The sequence below is a fragment of the Sturnus vulgaris genome, chromosome 3 (assembly GCF_052056855.1).
Source record: "Sturnus vulgaris isolate bStuVul1 chromosome 3, bStuVul1.hap1, whole genome shotgun sequence".
Taxonomy (NCBI): domain Eukaryota; kingdom Metazoa; phylum Chordata; class Aves; order Passeriformes; family Sturnidae; genus Sturnus; species Sturnus vulgaris.
In genome coordinates this window covers 69226775-69252901 of record NC_142245.1, presented here as the reverse complement: position 1 = coordinate 69252901, position 26127 = coordinate 69226775, and the positions used below count along the sequence as shown (strand labels likewise).

At 38.0% G+C, this 26127-nt stretch overlaps 1 protein-coding gene across 1 annotated transcript in view; it reads right to left on the bottom strand.

The window, feature by feature from the left end:
- The window catches only part of LAMA4 (laminin subunit alpha 4), a 99372-nt gene that overhangs the window by 19635 nt on the left and 53610 nt on the right, over positions 1 to 26127 (bottom strand). The window contains exons 12-25 of the mRNA XM_014879265.2: positions 24553 to 24669; positions 22824 to 22972; positions 20718 to 20859; positions 19589 to 19685; positions 18694 to 18810; positions 17891 to 18076; positions 12828 to 12967; positions 11468 to 11641; positions 10304 to 10446; positions 9812 to 9974; positions 7595 to 7728; positions 6208 to 6379; positions 4047 to 4178; positions 2891 to 3033 (exon numbers count right to left, since the gene is read on the bottom strand). Coding sequence (XP_014734751.2) covers positions 2891 to 3033; positions 4047 to 4178; positions 6208 to 6379; positions 7595 to 7728; positions 9812 to 9974; positions 10304 to 10446; positions 11468 to 11641; positions 12828 to 12967; positions 17891 to 18076; positions 18694 to 18810; positions 19589 to 19685; positions 20718 to 20859; positions 22824 to 22972; positions 24553 to 24669 — 2009 coding nt within the window. The remainder of the gene's footprint in view (positions 1 to 2890; positions 3034 to 4046; positions 4179 to 6207; positions 6380 to 7594; positions 7729 to 9811; positions 9975 to 10303; positions 10447 to 11467; positions 11642 to 12827; positions 12968 to 17890; positions 18077 to 18693; positions 18811 to 19588; positions 19686 to 20717; positions 20860 to 22823; positions 22973 to 24552; positions 24670 to 26127) is intronic.

Here is a 26127-nt window from a genome sequence, read left to right as displayed (position 1 = left end):
CTTAAGAAAAATACTAAAAGAGGTCAGGGAAATAAGAGTAAGTACTACTTGCTGATGTGTGGGTTTATATAATTTTAAATGAGAGCAGTGGGTGGGCTTCCAGGATCATTTTTATGTCAGATTTGAGGTAGACAGGGCAGCAGTGTCTCCCAACTGCTCATACTCATTACTCTCAGTTTTTCAACTCCACACCTTACTAAGATACCACAACATTACAGCACAGGGTGATTATAATTGAATTTATCCTCACAATTCTCAAGATGCATGAAGAAGTAATTTGCGTAAAATCACAGTGAGTCTGTGACAAGGGCAAGGAAATTACATGGGAGCTGCTGCGTACCAGTGCAGGACATAACTAGGGAACAAATACACTGAAGGAGTGGATGTGAAATCCAGAGTTTTCACCTGGCTGCCTGGAAACAGTCTGTCCTTTAAGCAAGATGTACCTCAGCAGTGGGATGCTCTTCACCTCACCTGACATGATACTGTTGACCTCTGCTACCTGCACTTATTGTCTGTGAGTTACCTCATTGTAAGACAGATATTGGGAACATAGCAGAAGAATCAAGATCTGGAAATGTCTATTTTTTTTTTGCAGTGATAAAAACAGACCATCAGGTGAAGCCGTGCAGGTAGATGTACACGTACATGTCTGAAATGAGGTGGGAGGAGTGCTGTAGGGGCTTAATTTGCTCCTCAGTGAAATCAGCAGGAAGGCAAAATCAACAGGAAGGAAGGCTTCTGTTATCCTTACTGGGATTTGGACCAAAGTGTGGGGTATCAATTTACCATGATAATCTTTACTCTGACCGTGAGGCTAGCTGGATGTGACAAATATGCCTTTCTGTTAAGTGCCACAACATTTTCTAGAAACAGGCTAGAGAAGAAAGGCTTTCAATTAAAGAAAGGCTTCTTAGTTGATTTCTTAACTCAGTTAAGAATTAAGTTCCCAGTGCTCTTACCTACCCTTAGCTTTCTGCTTTATGCAGGGACTGAGGTGAGAGCAAAATAATGTATAATGGTACTTCCAGATTCATCTATTTGGAGAAAAAAGGCAATTGACAGAGAAAAGTGCATTTGAAGTAAATGAAAATTACACTGCTTTAGAAGAATATTAAACTACTCTAAGGCTAGAACTAGTTTCCCCATGCTGCTGCTGTCCTGCAAAGTCAGTTAAATGTGAGTCTGCCTGCAAAGAGGAAGCATAAATATCTGTGGTAGATAGTAGTAGCAGTAGAGAGAGAGTAGTACATCATCATACTAACTTATGCTCTTGATGAAAATAGAGCAATGCCACCACATTTGGCCCATACTTTTTGCTGTCTACTCTTGTCAAGAGAATGAAAGCTGAGTACAATATCAGTCAAAGTTGCAGCTCTGCTTAAATTATTTCTGCATATTTTTTAACATTATAACTGATAATATTTTTACAATGCCTGTGGTCTTTTTTTTTCTGATACAGCTTGTTAATTGAGATGTTATTTTTCCTGCTTTGACATACCTTCCAGGTATTTTTCAGACTAACCACAATCTGCTCGGAAAACTGCAGGCATAATTCATGTGATTCATCTTTTATCCTATATTTGTGAACAAGTCTCATCTGCCATTGAGCTGCTCAATTGCCTAGATTTCTAGGTCCTTCTGGGCTTTTTCAGTGTTCTTTAGGCTTGATTAACGAAAGTAATTTTCACCATGCTTCTGTACTTTCTGTCTAGATCATTAATGTATTTAATATCAACCCTGAGAGAGATCCTTTAAGCATGTGCTGTAGACTTTTTATCCTGTGAAAATTGAAAAATTACTACTATGTCCTATTTTCTCTTTCTGCTTTCTAATCCACTGCAGCCTTTTCTCTCTCCACTCCACTAGCTTTCTTAATAGCCCCTTATGAAAGACCTTTGTAAAGAACTATTTGAAAGGATAGATAAGTTATACTCTGTTTCTCCCTTGCCCACCACTTTGCTTGCATGTTCAAATAATGACATGAGATTGAAAGGCATAATTTTTATTTACATGAAGTTTGTTACTATCTTAAAAGCTTAACGATTAAGTATTTTGTATCTCAGATGTTATGTTTCAAGTCAACAGTTTATTCTGACAACAAAATAAAGAATAATATTTCACGATATTTACCACTAAGTTCTGCTTTTTTTTTTTTTTTTTTTTTTTTTTACACATAGAAAGTATGCTTATTAGCAGTTGTGACACTTGAAACAGCAGCTGGAGCCCTTCTGAAAATTCTGGCCTTGCTGTCTGACCCTGGGAATGACTACTGCCTATCAGAAGAACATACTCTTTTTCAAGTAGCCAGTCTGCTCTCAGAGCATGACCCTGGGGTCGGGCAGATTCCTAGGGCAGGAAATGAGGGTTACACAGTCTACTGAGATTAAACTGCATTTCTGTCAAATGGTACAATGGGAAAATGAGACCTTTTCTTTTCTTCCCACGCCTCCACAGAGCCAGCTGACTTAGATCCAAAGAGAACCTGAGATGAATCAGAACTGAAATGCTTAGTGGGTAAAAGATCATCTTTAGATTTGAAAATGGGATTGGCAGAGGGTCTTGGTCACTTTTTGCAGTGCAAGAAGCAATAGAAATTTTATATATTAATATGATCTTTGCCTTTTTGTTTTAAGAACATAACTGTTTCTCTTACCCTTACTAAAACTCGAGTAAGTTTTGCGTAGAATTTAACTGTGCTGGATCAAACCTAGCCTTCAGTACTTAAGAGCTCTGACAGACACTTACAAGAGTGTCTGAAGGGTTGTTTTATATAAGGTTAATGCCAAAGAAATTGTTTTATTGTTACCCCTTAAGGACAGGCCATACAGCTTAACTTACATAAGGTGATTAATTGAAAATACTGATTGAATCCCATTTGTAAACCAACCTGGAGTGCAAGATCTCAGCAGGTGCTCCTCCGATGTAAATATCTGTGAATGGCATTGCTGTTCTTTCATTGTCCACACTTTTTATATGTCTTCTGTCTACTACCAAGATCATCTTCTTGGAATTGTGATATATAATAGAAATCTGAAAAGAAAAGTGTATGCTTAAAAATGTCATATTTTGTAAGCTGTTATGGTGATCTTGCAAAATTAATTGCATCTTTATACCTGTTTGAAAAGTTTCTCCCATTTAACAGAGAATATGTTTGTAAATTGGGAGAAGCTGACAATGATTACTAGTAGGAAGTTTGTTTTGATGTCACTACTTTTCTGATGACTGAATCCTCAGGATATTTCAATTAAGAATAAAGAAAATGAAAGTATCATATCAAATTCTGCACTGTGGCAAACAGATAAGCTCTGTAAATTTCAGAATGCTTTCTTGATTTATCCAAAAGTTAGGGCATACTTTTTAAAAAACTTATTTCATTGTCAAAGCATAAAAAACTTAATTGTTCTCTGCTTAAACATGAACAGCTATAGCTGTAGTTTTGGTCACAAATCAGACTTTGAATTGACATCAAGTAAAAGGCAGGAGAAGAAACAGGAGGATCTGCTACTATCACAGTTACATTGGCTTACAGCAAATTCCCTGAAACGAAATGCAACTAGATATTTTCTATCTGCTAAAATCCCTAAAGCACTGTGCATATATAAAAGGTTGCTACCAAGCCATCTCCCTTTTCAAATGAAATGGCAAATGCCATGATTCTTATAATTCAATGCCTAACAGCTAAGGTGGTCAAGTTAACATAATGACATGGTTTTACTTGAGGAAAGTTTTATATTTGATATAGAGAATTATCCTTGACATAATTTCATATGGAATTAATAAAACTTTCTCCCATGTGAATAGTCCTGTCCTTGGCTGGTAATACACACAATCTGTCTACAAGCACTGATTTATGAGGAGGCAGGGACAGCCTTCCCTTTCCTCTGCTTGGTACTGGTGGGACTTGCATGCACTCTACTCTTCTGCCTTTTCTACCATATCACCACCTGCACCCTCATCTTTTTGTGCCTTTCATGGGCATTGGAGCAATTATTTCTGCTTGGAGCTTCTGGGATAGTTGGCTGTGATAGTAACCACATCTGTACCTCATGAAATTTAGCATCGTTAATCCTAGCCTTCTTCATGGAGTCCTCAAGAAGCACGGGGCCATTGCTGAAACCAAAGTCATAGCGGAGGTACAAGAAACCATTGTGCATCTCCAGGCTGAAGAACATGCTCTGTGTAAAACAAAACAGCAGTCACAAAAGGACTATGTGGCAGCAATTAAAAAAAGTTAATAAACAGTGTTATGAGACTGACATTGGGAAAAGCATGCTGGGAAATAAGTTTTTATTTGCAAAATTGTAACAGTTCCTGTTTTTTTAATATTTATAATATATGTGCATATATCCACATACACAGATAATTGTTTTATAATTGGCACTTTTGGGAAGACTTGGTGAACTGTTTCCTAATAGAAATAGTATTTGGTAGCACAGTGATGTCACTATTCTTTACCAGCATCCTTGATGTAAACACACCTATCCACTGTTAAAATAATACCACATGCCCTCAATGAAGGATATACTGGTAAAAGCAATGTTGTGCTAAAATGGCTGTATCTGCATTAGCAGCTTCTATCACAATGTCTTTTCACAGGATTCTGTCTTTTCACAGCCCTGATCAGCACTGGTGCATTTACTGAAATGATGGCAATAGTTGGAGTGTATTTACTATGTATTTGGTTTCTAGAATTCCTGACTGTTCCTACTTTATGATTTGGTTTCTGTTCTGTGGCTGGGTAACCTAAATTTTATAAACAGAAGTTGCACTTTCAGGGAGTGCTTGAAATGAAGATCTGCACCCTAGAATTACTCTTGTTCCAAAACTGAACATAAAGAAACAGAAAGAAAAGTTTACAGCAAATGTGCATCTGGGTTAATGTTTTGAATGTTAATTTTTTATCTTCTCTCCTAGTGTTCATGCTTAATGGGAACATGGGAACAATAATTCTCAAAACACTACTGCAGGCCAAGAACTGCAGTCTTTGACATAAATGAGCCCACCTTCAGATGTTACTACTTCAAGAAGTAAGAGTAAGCTTCAATCTCGGAATTTTAAATGAAACTGCAGTCTGGGTTTGTTCTGAACAGCATAAACTTGAAAATGAAAAAAGGATTACATTCAGAATATTTATGAGCTGTCTTTACAGAATTGAATAATGGACCAGCTTACACAGACTTTCTAAAGCTGCTTGAGAGCAGGCATGGTGTCCCACAGCTGGTATCCAACCTGATTGCAGTCTCCACTGACAAACACAAAGTGCATACATCTCCAAGAAACCTCTAGGTGCTTTTGCTTGGAAGAAAAATAAGTGCTCTGCAATAAAGGCTCTTAAACGTTTAATAGCAGCTGTTTAGTTAAAACCTCCTAAGAATGAAGGTTAGTGGTAGCATGCTATGCTGCAAATTGCTTCCACAACCCTCCTCTGGAAGTTACTCTAAAGGGAAACACTGGAGAGTAGCTCTTCTAATAAGAGTGGATTTTTTCTTCTAAATGTTTAAAGCAGTGTTACATGTAGGTGTCTACACAAGTGTCTGTCTGTGGACTGCATCTGCATAGAAAAATGTTTCTTGTTTCTAGGTTGTAATCCACACAGAACTCGTGAGCTTGATGTGGAAATGTCTAAAGATCAAAAAAAAAAAAATAAATCTGCGTTTGTCTTCAGAGGATATTTTCATGTCTTCAAACTCTTACAGAGATTGCATCACTCACACTTCAGAAATGCTCCTGACATTTGGATCGAGCCTTTTTATTGGGACTGCTTTCTGTTTTCAGTAACTTAAATATTTAACTCTAGTACACCCTGAGGCACAGTTATAAAGTGGCAGCTACCACAAAGTGGCTGCTTTTTGGGAGTTACTTCACAGAAATTTCCTATAGCTTTGATTAAGCATTCACATTTAAATAAAGGGCTTAACTGGAGTCCCACTCAAAGTATCATGACAAGGATACAACCAGTTTGAAGTGCTGACTGTCTCTGGATAAAAGCAGAGTCCAGCTCAGGGCCTCGGCTTCCCGAGGCCTTTGCAGAACAAGTTCCAGTTCCCTCCTAATGTATACATGCACCAGACAAACACAAAGTATTTCCTCTTCCCAGAACTTAAATGTGAGGACATAAACATTTTGGATTTTCCGAGGTGTTTTAGGTACTGGGGAACTTGTGGTGCTAATGGATAAAGAGTCCCAGCAGGACTGGGTACTCACCCCATTGATCATCAGCAGGATCAATCCACTGTCTGTAGGCGTTCGAACTTCGATATCAAATCGAGTCACCTGGCTGAATTTTCCCCTTCTCTCAATGTTTCTGGCCAAGGCATAGCCAGAGCCATCAAAGAAATAGCTCACAGCCCGGCTCTGAGTGAAAGCCAACTTATCTCTATAGAAAAACAAGCAGAGAAGGATTAGTTGGCATGTACCCATTTTAATTTAGGGGAATTTAAATGTCTTTACATACTTCATGGAAATAATTGTTCTGAACTTCTGCTTCTGCCTGGAAATGGTGAGACTGATGACTTACTTTCAAATTTTTTCTGTGAATTTTTTTCCTGAGAAATAATGTGTAGCTTTGAAGGTGCATCTAACTTTCACCCTTACATCATGCCTTTATCCTGTGCTATATGTAGAGGACAGGAAAATTCTTTGCTCATCCTTGTGAAATGATAGGCCCACAGCACTTCCTCATTATAAGGATATACAGATATCTCTATTAAGAGCTTTCCCAGTTTGTGCAGAAATCCATTTAAATTCTCCAAGAACTTTAGCTGAGCATGGACTCTGCTATGCTCTGTTCTGGAGAGCAGTAACTAGTGTTTCCTGTGGGAATGGTGTGGAAAGCTCATTTTCTCTATCCCAACACTTGCTGTATCTCTTCCCAGTGCATGCTGTAAATTACTCTCCTGTTCTTTCCAGGGAGAGGTTCCACTGTTGCTGACTGTGGTGTGAGCAAAATGCCTGCTATGTTTGTGCTAAACTAATGCTGCAGTTGGTGCTCACTTCTACTTTAGGAGCTGCATTTCCCAGTTTGCAAACCGCTTTTCTAAGGAATATCCTTTGTGGCCTTAAGTGGCAGAAAGAAAGTTCTGTACAAGCTTTTCTAGCTGGGGGTGGGACTACACTCAAGCTTATCAGACCCACTAGACCTGACTGGCTGTGGCTGTATGTATCACTTGGAGAAATGTGATTTGGGTCAGGAGCAGCCCTGTCCTGGGTAAGCAGTGGGCTAAGGAGGGAGCCTGGAACAAGCCCCAGCTGATGTGGCAGTTTCCTTTATGAAGGCATGAATAAGATTGTGAGATAGCTGGTGGAGACAGCAGAAAAATCATCGAATATCTCATGCTACTAGGGACTTGTAAGGAGTCCAACTTCCATACATATGTATATTTATAAATATGTGTATATATATATATATAAAAATATATAGATATATATCTAAATTAAACTTGTCGATGCAATTAGGATCCAAGAGCGACCAAGTTCCTTCTGGGACAGCTCAATACCACCTTCACTTTTTAAATCTAAAGCAGGAATGAGCCATCCGGACCGGCACTTGTAACCAAGGGAGTGGCAGAATGATGCCGGGACTGTGCCCTACCTGGCACAAGGTGGCGATGTGGTGGTGTCGATGTTATAGACGTGCTTGAAGTTGTACAGGCTGATCACATCATCGTTCAGGGTAGCCAGTTCCAGACAGCCGATGAAGCCAGGGAGGTTTAGGCTGGGAGGGAGCTGTGCAGAGGACAAGGAAGAATTAAAATGAGAAAGGTGGCACTCTTTTGTTGGGTGTTGTGAGAGCATTTGTGCCTGGGATCAGTTTTGTCCCTGTGCAATTCGTATTTTCAAAAGAAAAGGTTGATGCTGCTATGAATAGTCTTCAAAGTCCTTACTATGATATGGCCTTTGGGCTGGAAGTAAAAAGAGAGCACATAAATGGTCTCACAGGGAGAGAATTTGGCCAGGTAAGGCAAATGCAAACAATAACTTCTTTTGTAGTTTTGATGGGAGCATGCTTGAAAACAGGGAAAAAGGCTAAGATTTAAAACAGGGAAAAAGGCTAAGATTTGACTAATAACAGAGCTTACTCAAGGTATTTGAATGACTCAGTAGATATATCTAATGCATAGATATCCTTCACAGCCAGAAAAATAACTCCACACCATAATTATAGAGAGAGAAATGAGAGAGCTCTTTAAACCCAGGAGACTGGGATTCAAAATACATGCCAGTGGGTAATCCTCAGTAGGTATTATTTCGAACAGCTAGGAGGAGGTAGAAACTTCTTCTTTTAACAAAGGTCACTGCAAATGGAATTTAAACAGCCACACTGGTGAAGGGAAAAATACAGAAGAATAAAGCTAACAGACCTAGACCATTCTTTTTATATTAAAATATTTTGCCTTGTGGAACAGGTGTGATAATAATAACACTTCTTGTACTTCAGAGTTTGATCAGTGTGAGTAGCTTTTCTTCATCTCATTATTTCCATTCTCTTATGATACAACAGTAATGGTAATACAGCAATACAGAATATAAGTAGCTGTAAAAGAAAATTGCATTCTTATCTGCAGCACAGATTAATTTGGTAAATGATCATGTTTCCTTTTCTTCCTTTGTTTCTTCTATTCTTTGAAATTATGTTAAGCACTGGAGTTCTAGTGGTTAAGTAGTGAAAATTCATATTTGCAGAATATGTAACAGGGAAGCAAGAAGCTTTTAAAAAATCAGACTCTATGTTAATAAATAAAAATGTGAGGTGTCCTTTTCTAAGGGGAAAGGGATCCATATGTCTATCAAATATACCATGAATCCTTTTCTTCCTATCTCCCTTTCCACTTTCCTTCACTCTCCTCTTTTCTTTTTCCTCTGCTCTGGAACAGACCTGGAGGGTTCATTTGCTGGATAACTGTTATTCAGTCTTCAGTCCTATTCCCAGGCAGTTTGCACCCAGGCCTCAGTAATCCAGAATTCCTGCCGTGGCATATATCTAGTAGTCATAACAATGCCAAGCTCAGGAATGCATAAGTGTATTGAGTTACTCTTTCTTTGTTTTTATGTTTTTAGGAGAGCTGCTTGTGGATCATTATTTGGATCTTTTTAGCACCTGCTACAGTTTGCTTAAGGAATTTAGGATTCTCTAAAGTCTTTCTAGGTGTGTTTTTATTTAGCCATGCAATTTTCACAGCCAAGATAATTCATAGCACTTTTTAAATCCCAAAAGAAGAACTGGTATGTTCACAGAAGCAGGTAAGTGAGGTGCTAATTCATGCTGACTATTAGGAACTGAACTGAAGCTACTGTCTCACACAGGCCGTCAGACATTTTGCACAGGCAACTTTTCGAGCTGTTATAACTCTGAATTTAAACCAGTGATAATTTAAATTCAAACAAATTACTATATTGTTAGTTTCCCACAAGGTCTATTAACAATACATTACTTTTCATTTTTGTGACAGCTGTAAAAGAGAAATTCTAAGTACCAAGAACTCATTAGCATTGAAAAATACTTGTAGCCTGCAAGTTAAGTTGGACTAACAGGCCTTTGTTTATGCATGCTATTTAACAGCTAGCAAGCTTTCCTTTAAGTTCTTTTCAGGAAACCTGAACAGCAGCTCACAGAAACCTGATCATCTTACTTGTATGACAAAATATGTTAGATAAAACTCCTTCACCATGGCTAAAAGATGGAGTCCTAAGATGATATATTACTAAATAAGGACTTTTTCTTTATCTACAGTTTCTGTGTTTAAATGGAAGTCCAGCAAGGTTAGTTTGCAGTATTTAATTTTGAATAGAGAATATATATCTGACCAACCTTGAAGCCCGGAGGCACTCCACCAACATAGAAAACAGCATTCTCAGGTTCCAAATTAAGAAGGGTACCAGGACCAAGAACCTCTCCCTTTTTGATGAATTTTTCTTCAGCTGTGCTGCTAAGGCTGGGCACAGTTAAAAACATTTTTCCATGTCTTCCAATCCTGCAGAAAAGAATTGTAGGAGGAGAGAATTTCATGTTGGCCAGACTTATAAAAGAACAAACAAGCCTCCAACTTCAGGAAGAGTTTTATTTCCTTAGAGAAGACTAGTAATCAGGAGGTAAAAAAAGGGAGGGACCACAGACACTATCCCTTCTTCCCTGTGGCCCCTTGGGTCTTGGCTCTTCAAAAGCAGGAAGAATTTCCATTTATTTTAGCAGGACTAGAACCAGGCACTGAAAATTCCTGATGGGCAGCTCTGATACAGCCTTTTCTGCTTGATTTCTCCTATTAACTGTTTGATTTTGGGGAACTACAGGTTATCACTTTACCTCTCAATTTTGATGATGCTGAAGTAAGAAGGCCAGGTGCTGACTGGCTTGGCATCTAGAGGTATCTCCACGTCTTGGTCCCCCAGATTATAAATGTACACAAGGTTGTCATTTTTAATTGCAAGACCAATGTAATGTTTTGCCTAAAACACCAATGGAGAGGGATGTTAGAGATAAAACATTGAAAGAGATTTAATGCAGGACACAAGTAAAGGATAAGCTTTGATAAACTGAATGACACCTTTAAATATTACTGAAAGCTATTTAAATAGAAACAAAACCCTAATTCTCTAATTGGTCGCTTTCAGCACATAAACCTGTACAGAAAAAAAGTCTCTGATATTTTACTTTATATCCATGTTAACTGAGGTGAATTCAAGGTCATGAGATCTCTGCTGACCATGAATTAGTCATGTTCAATGGGAAGCCATTCATCATTATTTAGTGTGCAGCATCACGTGTGGAAATAGTCTAAAGCCGAAGTATTATGCTGCAATTACATATTCTGCCAAGATGCATTTCACGTGATTTATATTCAGTAGACATTCTTTTTAGGAAAGCTTAAAAATGAAAGACTGCCTCTTTACCTTCCCAAGTAATAGATTGCCAGGATGATACCATGCTTGTAAGCTGTGATTTTTTTCTTTTCAGAACCACAGTTTAAAGAACAGTTATTTCAAAGTAGTGATCAAGAGTGTACAGAGTTACAACAGCAGCACAAGCTACAGATAAAGAAGCCTGCTTCTCTTGTGGGCCTGTGACCTTAGAGATTTGGAACTGACACTGTCAGCAGCATAAACTGATTAAAGCATATCTCACAGAAGCCAGGCAGGTGACATTAACTGCTTCAGAGCACCCTGGGATGGGCAGAGGAGATAGCAAGTGTGGCTTGCAACAGTGACAATCTAAGCAGTACCCTGCCAGGCAGTCTAATTTGCTTTTTAGAGAGAATCCATCATTGTTTGGAGTTACATGTCTCAAGGACAGGGGTCTCAGGAACCCTTGCTCTTTGCTTGTCACAAAATCAATGATGGTCATAGAGTAGACCTCTAATTTTGAAACACGAAGAAACAGTGAGAGGAAAAACTGAAGGCAAATAAATTTCAAACTGATTTAATATTTTTTTTAAATATATGCATAAAATTAACTGGGTTATTCTCTTACATTTTTGTTTCCGAGGTACAAAATGAATCTGTCTGGAGAGGCTGCCAGTTGTGGGTTGTCTCTGTGAAGCTTTATGTACAAGCTCATGGAAGTGAAAGATTTCAGTTCTTCCACGTTGATCTTTGGATTGACTTCAACAGCTGATTGGCCTTCAAACATCATGGAAACTTGGACCTGCAGTTGCAAATGTGCAAAGTGAGACATGTGTTGTTGCCTGGGGTCATTACTTCAGGTAAATGTGTAACAATACTGAGCCAGCAGCCTTGCTTACTGCAAGAGTGGAGTTGGCATCTACATATTGGAGTGTAAAGTTGTATGTTTGTAACAATCTTGTCTGGAACACACTGTAAAGAATACGGAGGAAGTTATTTCGAAATTAATTAAAGGTCCTAATGAACTCTGCTTAAGCATATTCATAAGTAAATTGCATTTCAGTGGGAGATAGATGTGTGCTTAGTTGAATCAGGGCTACATTATTATGCACGGCACATAATGAAATTCTTACATAGCTATAAAACTTCTGCCCATAATTTATTTCTTTGCTTTGGGAGTAGTATGACCATTTCCTGTTCATGAGTGATCCTGTTATATCATTGAATCTACAGTCATATTTATGAGATACTAATAAAATTGTAAAACTGTTCATTTTAGTTCAAAATGCTTTCAACTGAAGTAATATTTTCAAGTTTAAACACAGTATACCTGAATCACAAAATACATTTCAAAAAGCAGTCAAGCACTACACACAAACTGATTTTTCCAAGTTATATTCCAGCACTGTGAGCATACAATAATGCACTGAATTTTTTATTTCTCTGAATGAATTCAAATATACTTGACCTTGGTTTTCTTGTTAGAAAAAAAACCCTCATTATTTATGTATGGTAATGAAAGTGGTTTTTTCTCTATTAAATATGTGTGAGCCAAGGATTCTCTTACCCTGCAAAAAAATTAATTCAAAAGAAAGAAAAAAAAAAGGAAACGCTGTCATCTCAGAAAAGCTTTCATTAAATTGCTGTAATTATTACTCACGGTAATTAGCTTTGTAGGTAATTTGCCTACAAATTGTAGGTAATTAGGTTTTGTTGTTCTGGCGTCTTATACATTGTGCCCAAATCTTTATTGTCAAGTTGCTACTGCAGTAACAATAGCCTACCATTAATACTATGATAATGTCAAATGCTTGCAAATAGTAGCTGTAAATATTTTAATGACATCCAATGAGCTTTGTTCATCCAGTTTTGGGGAGGTGACAATATCCAGGTTTGGGCTTCTAGCATAGCCCAAGAAAATGGAGGTTACAGTATGATTTGATTATTAGCACTAGTAACCAAAAGTCCCAAAAATCCAAAAGTTTTACCTTGCTTGCTACACTCCTGGTCTGAGCAATTAACTCTCTGATCCGCTGAATGCTGGAAGAAATGTTGTTTGCTGGTGCCTTCTGTTCTACTCTGCGCAGTTTGTCCAGGAGTTGAGGGAAAACTTCTGAAAGTTTCTTCACTGCAGTTAGAAAAGAAGAGACAGTGTTTTTTTTGTTGTTTTTTTTGTTTGTTTTGTTTTTGTTTTCGTTTTTTTTCCCCCTTTGAAAGACTGGTTTTGTATCAAGAATATATATAACCTTAGGTTAGCTCACCCATCTCCTTCTGCTTTCTGACCAAGTAATAACTATGATGTGTGAGACACAGTGATTTCAGAAAGGGTGGAAGTGATTTATAAGAATTTAGTATTGCTAAAGTTTTTGGAAATAAGTTTGCACAAAGGACACTAGGTTTTTTTAGGACTCATAGGTAATAGTATGGTGTGTTACCTCTGTAATACTTTTCTCAAGGAACTCTGTAAACATTAATAATTTTAACCATTTAATCTTCCTTCAAGACAAATGAATGTTAAAGCATTAATTTTACAGCTATGGCAACTGGAGCAGAAGGATTATTTGTTCAGCATCTCAGTGGATATCTGTGGCTGACCTGGGAACTGCATCTAAGAGTTATGGTTCATGAGCTCTTCAAATTCACCGCAGGGGAGATGTATAGGCTGTTTTCCTCAGCTTGTAGCTGTGTGTGTCTCCCAGAGGTCCTCACCCAGAGAGCAGCAGTGGCTGCACAGGAGATGTGTTTGCTTGTGGCTCTCAGTCCACTCTCATGGCAGAAACGCTGCCAGTGTCATGCTGTGCTGGCAGGACTGTGGTGTACAACAACGAAGTGATGTGTGTGCACCTGCATTGTGCTTAGTAGCTGCCCCAGCCCTGGTGACTGGTACCTGTTATCTTTCCTGCCTGCATCTGCCAGGGGTCAGGAATTAGAGTCCTGGACCTTTGGTCTTTCGCTGCTGTGACAGACATGTACTGGTGGTACATGTGCAAATGTCATTGTTACCAACGGGAAATGCAGGGGCTCTGTCATGTTCAAAGTGAGAGAAGCCCTTTCCCAGGAAGACAAGCAGAAAAATTATCAAGAAAGAAAAATAACTACCCTTAATTATAATCCAATTTCATCACATCAATGACATGCTGCCCTTTGAAGGATATTTACACATCACATCATTTTTCATCTTTAATTAAATTTAGGTAGAAGTAGCTGACTATAATGAAATGTGATTTAGCTGCCAGCTACATGCATATAAGAAAGATCCAGCATTTAGAGTTAATTTTAATGACATGGATTCACTGTAAAGGTTAAGACCAGATTTGTAGGGTTTGAAGTTATATTTTAGAGGTTGTCAGCTTGCATTCACCTGCTCTTGTGTTCTTCCCATCATATTTTTACCTTTGTCTGAGACTCAGACATAGGCCTGTGTTGGAAGGAATCTTAAAGATCACCTGGTTCCAAACCCCCTGCCGTGGGCAGGGACACCTTGCACTGGACCACATTGCTGAGATTCCCACCCCACCCAACCGTGAACATTTCTGGATGAAGAGAGGCAGGTAAAGGGGCTAATCATCAGATACAGGAGACTGCATAAAACAGGAGAGGAGGAGCAGATTCCAACCACTTTTCTGTGCTTCCAGTCTGCATTGAACAAACCTCAGCCTCATTCATATCAACTCAGAGTATGAAAAGACTCCATGGAGTCCTACAAGTCTGCTTGTATTTGGATAGAGTGAAATAACTGTATTTGCCAGTCCTGTCCTATCTCTGTTCGGGTGTTTTCATTTGTGTTTTACTTTCCAATTTCAGTCTAGGAGTGGACCATATAGAACTTTAGACCCTCCAATTTTTCTCATTTAGTCCCGAAAGGCCTTACATGGTGGGAGTTAGTAATCAGCTGTTCTATATAAAGGTTATTGTACATTAAAATATCATGATTTTAATGAATCCTCAAAGAATTACAGTAAATTTTGGGTAAAATGGTGATGCCAGAATGTGTTAAATTTTTTACGTAAAAAACCCCAACAAAATCCAAATCAACTTATAGGAAGTTTTCTTTACCTTTTTCCATTTTTAAGGCAAAAATACTCAATCTCAGAAAATGATTTAGCAAATTGCAGCCATTTAAAAAAATAATCTGCAATTGAATTGGAATTGTGTTTTATTCAGTTTCTTAAAACCTGGCTTTTCTGTTTGAAATTTGATGTATTAAACTTGAAATACTACTATAACATGAAAACACAAAACTAACATATGTAACTACTAGAACTATTGTGAAATCTCAATACAAATGTCTTCCTCTTGGCCTTTATAATGGCATTCTTCAACGTAGAAGGACATAGATTTTGATTTTTGTCTTTGGGATGAAAATGAGAGTGGAAAAAAAACTAGTCCTACCCAGAGATAAAATATAACAGAGAATAGAAGGGAAATTGTCAAGGAGGAAACACCATGACTATAACCTTCCAGACACTTTCCCCTTTCGTTTTCCTTCCCAAACTAACTGCCACCCTCTCTGCTGAGCCCCCCAGTTCCCTGCACAATGGCCACATGGACTGTTCCCAGACATGCTGCACAGCCAAGACATGCTCTCACCCTTCCAAACACCAAGCGCAAGCTTTACTCAAGGGCAGTGCAGACATGCCAGCTTAGAGGCTTCAGCTGCTCTGGTAGTGCTCCTGGCACAAAGATCAGGTGTTTTGGTGTTCCAGGCACCTGTCTGAACATTTGTTGTGACTTTCCTTTGGACTTTGATGGACATTCCTCCTGTCAGATAAACCTCTCCTGGCAGAATACACAGCTGATCTGGGAACGCTCTTCCATGCCTGGCATGTCCACATCTGTCTTCCTGTGCTGTGAATCACAATCACATCTGTCTGGAGCACTACCTGTGCCAGCCTCCTGTGTAGCACTGATCCCTCTTCTCAGCTATTTCCACCTGATATTTCTGGCAAAAACACCTCATTATACATTTAAACAAACAAATCAAATGCCTTCAGAACAAAAAATGCCATGGAAAAGTTTCCTCCACAAATGTACTAGGGCACACTTTGCTGTAGGTTGCATATTAGCATCTCTCCAACAGTTTGTGGTCAGCAGACTCTCCAGGAGCTCGGATATGAACAAGAATTTTCAAGGTGACTTCCTACCTGCAAACCCACCATCACAGAGAAGACATTTTTTCCAGGCATGTCACATAGGAGCTGTTCTTTTTCCATTTTGGGAACATAACCAAGGGAGAGCTGGACCATTTTAACTCTGACCACTCTTACAAAGCACCTAAAATGCTGCTGGAAATATTTCCTCCACTACAAGAGCTAGCATGAGCAGATTTTTTGGAATCCTGAATGTCTGCTGGCATTTTGAACATGAAGAGCCAAATGCAGTCTGTGCTGCTGCGCTACCTACTAAGCTGGCAAGGGAAAATGTTAAATGTAAATCAAGTGTAAAGGTGAATAAAACCAGAAACCTTTATGTGTCAGCTACAGCTCACTGTTTCTCTTAGATGTTTTTTTTATCATGCCATTCCCTCCTGGGAGGCCAATCATATCCACATTTGCATTATTTTACATGGTAATTAGAGCCCATAGCCTAAACTGTGCTCTGTGGTGATCAAAAACATTTTAAAGCAATGCAATCCGATAAAAGTGCTGTTATATTAACTACACTCTTAGGGAGCTCTGTGCAGTGACTAGCAGTGAGCTTACCCATTCCCAGAGGGAGAGGTTCACTGTTCCCTTTTGACGAAAAGCTCAGAGAAATCTGAGTTTCCTCCAGTTCTGGAGTCAGAAACTGGGATATTGAATAGCACTGAATTTCTTCTTGTGAAGGGAATCACTTCTATACCAGCTCTTGCGAGCACTCACTTAACCAAAAATACTAGGGATAAGAGTCTTATTGATCATGGAATTCTGAAAGTAACATGACTCTTGGGATTCCCCAGCTGAGAGGGAATATTGTGACTTTGGAACACTAGAAACAATGTTGCATTTGGTGCTCATAACATTTAAGCAAAATGACACTTGAGTTGCAAACTTCCTGACAGAAGGAGAAGGGATTTAGGGCAGTAGATCTGAGATTCAGACTTTCTGGAGACAGAGTCAATGTAATTATAGACTTTCTCTGGGGCACTTATAGGAGGCAAGACATCACTGAACAAGTCTGCAGGTGATGGTATCCTCAAACGTGTGAAGGAAATTACTTGTTCTGGATTTCCAACTTCCCTAGCCATAAATATTTTAGGATTAGTGAGCCTCTGAGCAGAGTCAAGAATACATGGAGCAATAAATAGTGGTGCTGTAATCAAGTTTTTATTCAAAATATTTTCATTTCTAGGTTGATTATTTTCTTCCCCAATTGTTCTTTTCCCTCTTTCTACAGTCACTTCATTTCAGCTTTATCTTCATGTCTCTTTTTCTACTCTTGCCTATCATCTTCATTTCAATTTTGTAGTCTGCCTTAGCTTTTCTTTTTGTCTTTTTATTTGCCTTAAATTTTTCATAAGTTTTCCAATGTTTCCAGTGTTTCCAATAATAAAAGTGGAATTAATGTGATGTTTACAAGCTTCTTCAGAAATCACCCTGCTTAAATATTTTATTTCCTCCTTTATCCTCTTTGATCCCTTTGTTTAGACTACAAGCTCATCAAGTGAGGGACCATTTTTCTCCATGTTTGCACTCCTGAGGACTGTTTTAAAATGCCTCTCAGTGGTAAAAAACAAACAAACAGAAAACCCTAAATCACCAACCATAATAGCAAGAAGTGTTTAAATAAGCTGTTTACCATTCAGTGTGACCTTGGTACCCAGATAAAAATGAATTAGAAATCAGTAAGTCTTCAGCACTTAAATGTTTAAATAATTTTTGGAAGTCCCTGAATGTTCTTAAAATATAGTCAAGACTTGGACAACTGCTAACTTTCAAAAATTTTCATGGAGGTAAAATGCTAGAAGATTCTATGCTATGAGTATGCAATGTAAGTAATTCATACAACATATTACGGTGACGATTCCCTGAATTTTTAACACTGAGGAATGGCAAACTTCAGGTCACCATACCTGCATCCCCAGCTGAATGCACAGCACTGTCATATGCCTCTGAATCGTGCTGTAAGTTTTGCAGGTTTTGGGACCACAGCCTCACGTTCTCATCCATGGGGGTCGTAGCCTGTGTTACTGTCGTGGTAGCACTTACAGCCTCCGCAGTCTTCAGCTGAGCTTGCTCCAAACGCTCTCTGGCCTCCTCTGCAGAGCAAATAGGGAATGTTAGGAAATGAACTCTTTCAAATATTCATGTGTGCTATGTGTCCCGTCCCTCCATACTCCCTTCCCTTTTATCTTCTTCCCTCGAGTTTATATACACTGAACATGATGTCATATGGAATGAAATATTCTTTTGGTCAGCTGGGGTCAGCTGTCCTGGCTGTGCTCCTTCTTAGCTTCCCATGCATCCCCAGTCTTCTCACCAGTGTGGCAGTTTGGAAAACAGAAAAGGTCTTGGCTCTGTGTAATCCCTGGTCAGTAGCAACAAAAACATCTCTGTGTTATCAATTCTGTGTTCAGCACAAATCCAAAACACAACCCCATGGTAACCGCTGTGAAGAAAATTAGCTCTACTGCAGCCAAGACCAGCACCAGGTTCAGGAAGAATGTTAATAATTTCAGTGACAAAACATTTAACTTCATTATGAAAGTGTTAAAGCTGGATATTTGACATCCAGGTCTAGTAGCTTCAGTCAAACTCTTCTAAGTGTTCACAGTGCTGAACTCTCACTAGCAACTTCACATCCATTTCAAAGATAAAAATGTGCTCTTGAATGCATGAAGAAAAAGCATCATAAAGACGAAGTTCCTCTTCCCACCTGTCTCTGCTGATTGCATTTTTGCGATGGCTCCCATCAGCTGGCTCCTCAGGGCGTTCATTCTGGCAAAGGTGCCATTGACTTGCCAGCTGGTGTCTGCAATGGTGTACCTGCTGCCTGTGGGGAGAAAAGGGCAGGTACAGCTGAGGGGTGCCAAAGCACCGTCTAAAAAGGTAAATTCAGTCCTGGGGAGGCATGCCATTAGTCATTTAATATACCATAGAAAGTATATCATGGCCTCTTTTAATTTAGGACATACTTGCACTCTTGACTTTACATAATCTAAAGGAAAAAAACAGCCCTGCAGCACCCCTGCTTGCCACAGGGTGTCTTCCAAAAATCTGGAGAGCTGTGTTTCAGTCAGTACTCTCTCTCCTTGCTTCACCAGAAGTGCCGAGAATAGCTGCAACTGGTACACAGGAATAGCTTTAAGGAACTCAAAAGGTCCTGAAAAATTTAGAAGGTAATTCTGTAATTCTAGATCTTTCTTTCATTTATGGTGACGAAAGGCCAAACTACTTTAACATTTATTATTATCCTCCACTGGTGAAATCCAGCTTTCCGAATATTTAAGCTGCTGTGATTTGATTTTAATTGAACTACTTAATTGAGTATATTTACCAGTGAACAACGGTTTGAGGGTCACATATTAAAACGCTGGTTGTATCTGAAATGGACTTTTAATGAATAAAATACACTATCAGTATCTGGTAGGATGACAAAACATGAGCCACTCAAATTGTGCCCATGGCTATTTCAAGTACTTTGTGTGGTAAATTCAATCAATAACCTATTCTGTTACAGCAGCAGTTCTGCTTAGTGATGTGCTTCTGAAATTTATTTTAATGTGCATGGCTATAAGCTGATTGGGAAAGTAGAAAGGATGTATATTTACTGTCATGTGCTGTCCGTTGTAGCTGCATGGCTCGGATGAGAAGTTCTTCACTTCTACCTTTATGGTAAGTGACCTGAGTATCAATTCCAACTGCAGCCTACAAGCATGTTCCAAAAAAGAAAGTCAGAATAATCCTTATCAAATATTTCACTTTACAGTGCTTAATTGTGGACACTATTTTACCTGCATATAAATGCAACTGCAAAGTCACTGCAGTTTCATTTGCTTTATTAACATTTAAGATTGGCAGTTGGATTGGAAAAAAGTCTGAAAAGCAAAATTTTCTGTTTTAAGAAAGCTTAAATAAATGTATGGATTTCCAAACAACACTACTGGATAACAAATATGGAGAAAATCCTCTTAATTTATCAGCTCCAGTTTAGTCAATGTGACTAAATGCTGCATGTTATTTAGGCACTGTGACTGTTCATTTCTACTGTCATCTCAGATAGTGATGAATGCTTTCACTTCATGGGGAGCTGCCTTGCAGTCTGCAGCAGTATGCTGGAAACAGAGGGCTGGACTTGAAATCCCTCAGCCCTCTGGGTTTCAGACCCTTTTAATGTACACAAATCCTCTTGCTATCCCACTAAGAAATTGCTGGTAAATAGCATGTATACAGGTTGGTAACTATAGCCATACAAAAAAGACACGTAAAGTATTTTTGAACAGTAACGCCAGAGACAAAATTAGCATCCTACTCCTTCCACTGAGTGTATGAGTGGGCTTTGTCCCATTTCAGCCTGATTTTCTGAGACACAGTGATGTCTTGACCACATTTCCTGCCACATGGCACTGAGTGAAGTAGGAAGATTCAAGCACTAAATGCCAGCTCAGGTTCCTACAGCAGTAGGAGTTGTCTGTAATTTCACAGAAATGTCTCAATGTGAATGACAACACAGAGCAGCATCACTCTATGGGATAGGGTGTCTTTTCAAATACCAGGGGAATTGAGACTGGAAGAAAAATTAACTACACGGGATTTAATTCAGGAAATAACAAAGGAAAAAATGTGCAGTGAGAAGTTCAGTGCTGCCAGTTAATCTAAAATTATTTTCTCTTTACACTTAGGTGCCTGAAGTCTCTGAAGCATTGTAAAGTAAAAGCTGATATTATGAAAGTTACTCACATCCTTGACCCGGTTAGTTGTGTTCAATGCCAACAATGCAGCTTTATCAGCTTCTTCGATATAACCAGCAATATTTTCATACACATTTGAAGCATTGATTGCCCTTTGTACCAAACCATTTGAATCAACACCATACAAATTCCTGTTAAAAAGAGAGCAAAAGGTGAAAGAAACCAAACTGAATCAAAGTAGTTTCTGACTACATAATCACACACATGAATGTACTTGGCCTAACTGGTATGCTCTTCGTTGTGTTTCACCAATCTGGAGCAGGTGAAAACTGTGTGAATAGAAGACTCTTCCCTGGCATTTAACTCTGAGAATTTTGCCCTTAACATTTATCTGAGCAGCAACAAATGACTACTCAGCTTTTACCTTTTTAAAAATCTAGATTAGATATTCCATAAATTAACTGAATAACAGGTCTATCAGTAACCCTTCCATAGGAATAATTCCTATCCATGAATGGAAAGACCTATGTGTGCCAGTGACCAAGATAGATGTGTCACTGTCCTGTTTATATTTTCCAAAGGTAAGTGGGAAAAAGGGGAGAATCAGATGAAGAACTACCCCTAGACATGAAAATTTGCAGGAAGTTAGACCTAAAAACTGAAAGAAACCTTTGATGGCATGGTTTTGATCTGCATATTAGGTGATAACTCGAGTTCGGGGGAGATTCCAAACAGAAGATAGTTCAGGGCTCAACATTCATCTGTTAACAATTTTGAATAAATAATATTTTTTAATGTTCTGGTGATAAGCAGATTTCAAAGTATATGTTAGAAATAGATTCTAAATGTAGATGTATTTGCACATGTGTGCATTCACTTCAAAGTGTTTGCACACAGAGGGATTATTAAATTTCCAGATTCAGCATTATTGCAAGAATTTTCTGCTAAATTCCCTTAAGGCAAAACAATAAACTCTATCAACTAAAAGTCTAACAGACTAATAAAGCAAACCTATAAAACCAAGATATTTTGAAGACAGGCTAAATGTTTTGAAGGATTAAAGTTTCACTGCAGGACAATCTTCTCAACAAAAAATAGGATCAGCATATTTCCATCTGGATAATTTGTAATTACTTTTGTTTGCTTTTTGTGAAATTCCTAATGTGTTGGACTTGGTAATAATTTTTAAATTATTTTGGTAAGGGAGAAAGGCTAGCCCTATGGGGCATTTTCTTTCAAATTAGGCTGCTACCTCCCATTAGCTGACCTCAGACTGTACATATTGCTTGGTTTTTATGTTCCTGTAGTTTGTGTGGCATTATAGAATAGTTTTGGATGTCAGCTTTATGCAATTGCATAAAAGAAAGCCATCTGTTATTTTTTTTCTCTATTTTAATCTCTTATCTAGGGCATATGAATATTGAGAAAAAACTGGTATTTAGATAATATACTTGAAGAACAGTTTTAAGCTTATCTTCCAAAAGCATATGCCCATGATATTACTTAAGGTAGAATTTGGTGACATATTTTATATAAGAATTTATTTACAGCCGTGTTTTTTCCATGGATAGCCCCAATTGCAAATAAAAAACCATTAAATTTATCTAGAAGTGATTTTTGGTAAATTGGCACAATGTTGATACATTTAGTATCTTCCAGCAAAATAGAAAGACTTACGGTAAGTTTTTGATGTTATTGTGAGCAGTTTCATTGGGGCACAACCTACTGAGCATCAGAACTACTCCATCTGTAAAACTATTCTTGGAATAAAATTATCTCAAACCTCATTTTGTGCCCTGTTAATGCTAAACAATTTTTTTAACGTGAATGAACTTACTGACATGAGCAGTTTCTGCAAACCCCATTTAATCTTTCCTGTATTATTTGACTTTTCACCAATCTACCTTTCTTATTTTTTTGCTATAGGAAGAGGAGAAAATGTCATGCAAGATACATATTTATTCTTTAGAAAGTTTCATAGATTTTGCTTAGCTCAACTTCAGCTGTTCTCTGTGGACCGTGGCAAGTGCTTCTATATATGACTTAACACTGATTTGTTTAGTGCCTATTTCTTGTCCCTGTGTTTCTGCTTGTCCTTTCAGCTGTTCAGTAAGTGGCATTTGTATGAGCAGAGTCTTGTGAAGTTAAATTTTACCCGTCCAGCTCATCAGCAAGTCTTCTTAGGTTGAGTGCATGATTCATAGCCTTTTCTACCAAATCATCATCAAACAGGGACAGGTTGGCTAGTTTTTCTTGCAACTCCTTTTTTGCTCCATCTATTTCTGCGTAGAACCCTGATGCATTCTGAACAAAACAGGGAAGGAAGGAAAGAAGATGAAGATTGCAAAAAATCAAGTCTGTATTTTGATTATTAGTTTCATTTTACCCTATATCTTACTATAATGTTCCTTTATTTCTCTTATAGCTGTTTTATTTTACATTTTTAAGAGAAAAAGAGGAATGAGTTGATGGTAAATGCCAGTATGGAGACAAATGCAGGAAGATGAAAATCAACAAAAATTTCAGAAATCACTTAAGAAGACATCAGAGAGAGATGCATAAAATAAAAAAGAAAGATGATAAAAATCTTACAAATGTCTTGTATGTTTGCTCCAGAATTGTGCCAATGACAAGTCTTTCAGAGTGAAGTTCCCTTTCTGCCTCCTTACACAGAGAGATTCCTCATGCTAAGACATCTTGGATTAGTCTAATTTGTAAATCAGTCCACCTAAATACTACCTATGTATGTATAGGCAAGGAGAAGTAGCATCCCCTTGCCTTAGCCATGCTTCTTCCTTTTATGAAATACTTGTGGGAAGACCAAATGGGTCTGAATTCACCTTCTCTCCAGTACACAGGTTTGCTGATGTGTTTGAAGATTATAAATGTGGCAAAATGTGATTGTAAATGTGTTTCAAAATACATGAAAAAGGATGAAATGGAAAGAGGGAAAAAGGATGAATGAGTGAAAATACTTGTTTCTGATGAGGATGGACAACGTGTGATGTTTGCCTGGTACTTCCTTGCCTGAAGTGTGAACATCCTCCATGAGGAACCCAAAAATGATAAACTGCAGCAATTAGTTTTGCACAAAATACCAGAGGAAAAACCCCAACGTACTGCTCAAACACAGAGATGGTTACAAAGTAAGCTGTCTTCTTGTTTTCTCAAATTATTTTGTCAAAGAAAAATTAATGACTTTTGATATATGATTTTGTGTCAAGAAGTGGGCTACTGTGACCAAAATGAATGCTTGTGGAAATTTTTATTTTTTCTTTGATTATTTAAAATTTTTAAAATAAGTCATGAAGAAAAAAAGCAGCATTGGTTAGTATTTTAGTTAGTAAATTCCCAGCTTTATTTTCTTCATCTTTTCCTAGAAAAGCCAAAACCCTAAAATTTCTAAAAATTTCCTTCAGCACTATATCTGATTCAAAACACTGGAAACACAGTCTACAGTTTCAGAAAAGGATTTCTATACGAAATCAGAGTGCCCAGTTTGACAGAATGCCCAGTTTTAATGCTGATACCTGGGATTTTTAGTGTTCTTCCATGTTCACTCGTAGGCACTAGGAAAGTAATTTAGCATATTTTACCAGAACATCTTTTGGCAGCTGCTTGTAATGAAATAATTGAGATCTCTACAGCAAATTCTTTCATTAAGCTTTGCCTAGAGTAAGGTGTCCTAATAATACATTTTTTTTAGGCAGTAAATTGTAATTACCAAGCTTTTCATCCAAGAAAACCATCTATTTTTTCAGGGAATATTAACAAGTATTTCACTGAAAAAGTATAAAGAAGGAGAGTTTTTCCATTAGTGATCTAAACACATGACTTCAAAAAATCAGGACATTATCATTTAAACCAGACACGGAGGCACCTACCTTTATTACTTCACTTAACTCAGAGTTGACCTTTTGTGGTCCTTCCAAAATAGTTGTGGCACTGAGCAGAGTGCTGTTCACTTCATCCATTTGCTCTTTTATCTTCTCATGTTGTTTCTAAAAAGAAAGCACAAAAACCTAAATCACATCCAATACCATTTGTGCTTTGATAAAATACAGTGTTACCATATTTGTTAAATGTGCTAAAGTTAATTCAAAAAGGTAGTGGTGAACTAAATAGACTTTAGACATACCTGAAGTCTGATTTTCCTACATATTATGATATGAATTTTTTTGATGAAAAAATGTTGAATGATTGATAAAAAAAGATATATTAATTTCATTTTATATTACAGCATAAGAAGCTATTGGAATGAAGCATTAATCAGTGCACAGCAGAGACAAATTAAACATGGATTTTTCATAGCCATCTGGAAACTATTTTTTTCTAGAGTTTTTTAAAAATCTACAATAGAGAGGTCTCTTTTCCTAGGCAGTACTAAAGCCATTGTGAACAATCTCTTTTGTTCATCCTCTGCCTCCATTGTGAGGAATAATGGAGATCCAAATGGTTAAAAACAGGGAACAAATGCAACTACACACTTCAGGCTTTGCTTCATAACTGTGAGACAAGCTGCAGCTTGGCACCGTAATTAGGAAACAATGGAACAACAGAAGAGGCTTTGTACTTAAGGATCCCAAGCTCTTGTGAAAGGATTCACTAGAGGAGCATGCCTGATTTCTCTATTGAATTCTTAGACTTTCCATATCAGCATGAACTTCTGGCACTGCAAATTTTAAGAACGCAAAACTCAGCCACTGATGCTATGAAAAACAGAGGTTGGCCTGAATTTGCAAGATCATTCTTCAGATCACAAAATTGCTTGTTAAGGCCTTCTCTTCCAGAATCCAATCAATTTCAGCCATTGAAATGAAAATAGTTTGCTTCAAATGGTCCCAAGTTGTTCTCTTTGTAATTTTTTCCTTGCTGAAAAAATAAATGAGAAGTTTTAGGTGGGATATTCTGGTTTTGCATTCCTTAAAATAAAATTATGGAAGCAGGGAGTCATGGAACTGCTCTGAAGAGAAAAAAAGTAGTTTCTTTTGTTTGGCTGATGGGTTGGGTACTTTTCTGAGATATGAGACGTGAAAATTCAGTTTTCTCATCAGCCATGTGGCATTTGAACCTAGTGCCACCACTTAACAGGCAAAGGTGCTCCCCTTCCAGATTACAGGGGACTGGTCACCTCTGAGCTCTCCTCAAGAGTGGTGACTTCGTTCAAAACCATGAATCTGTTCATTTGGACAGGACACAGAGGAAAACTGTTGTAGTCTTATAGCAAGTTGACCTAGCAGGTAGGAAATGCAATTTCCAGGTACTATTGTGGAGCTGTTAGAGAATGGATTTGTGCTTGAAGATTCAAGGACAATTGTCTTCTACTCCTGAAAAAGTGGGGATGCGTTTTGTTTAAAGTGGTTCAGAGGAAGTTTGGATCAGACAGTATGAATGCACTCAGCCTAGGGCACAAATGCAATGCAGAATCTTTATAAGTAATTGTTTCCTTAGAATAGAAT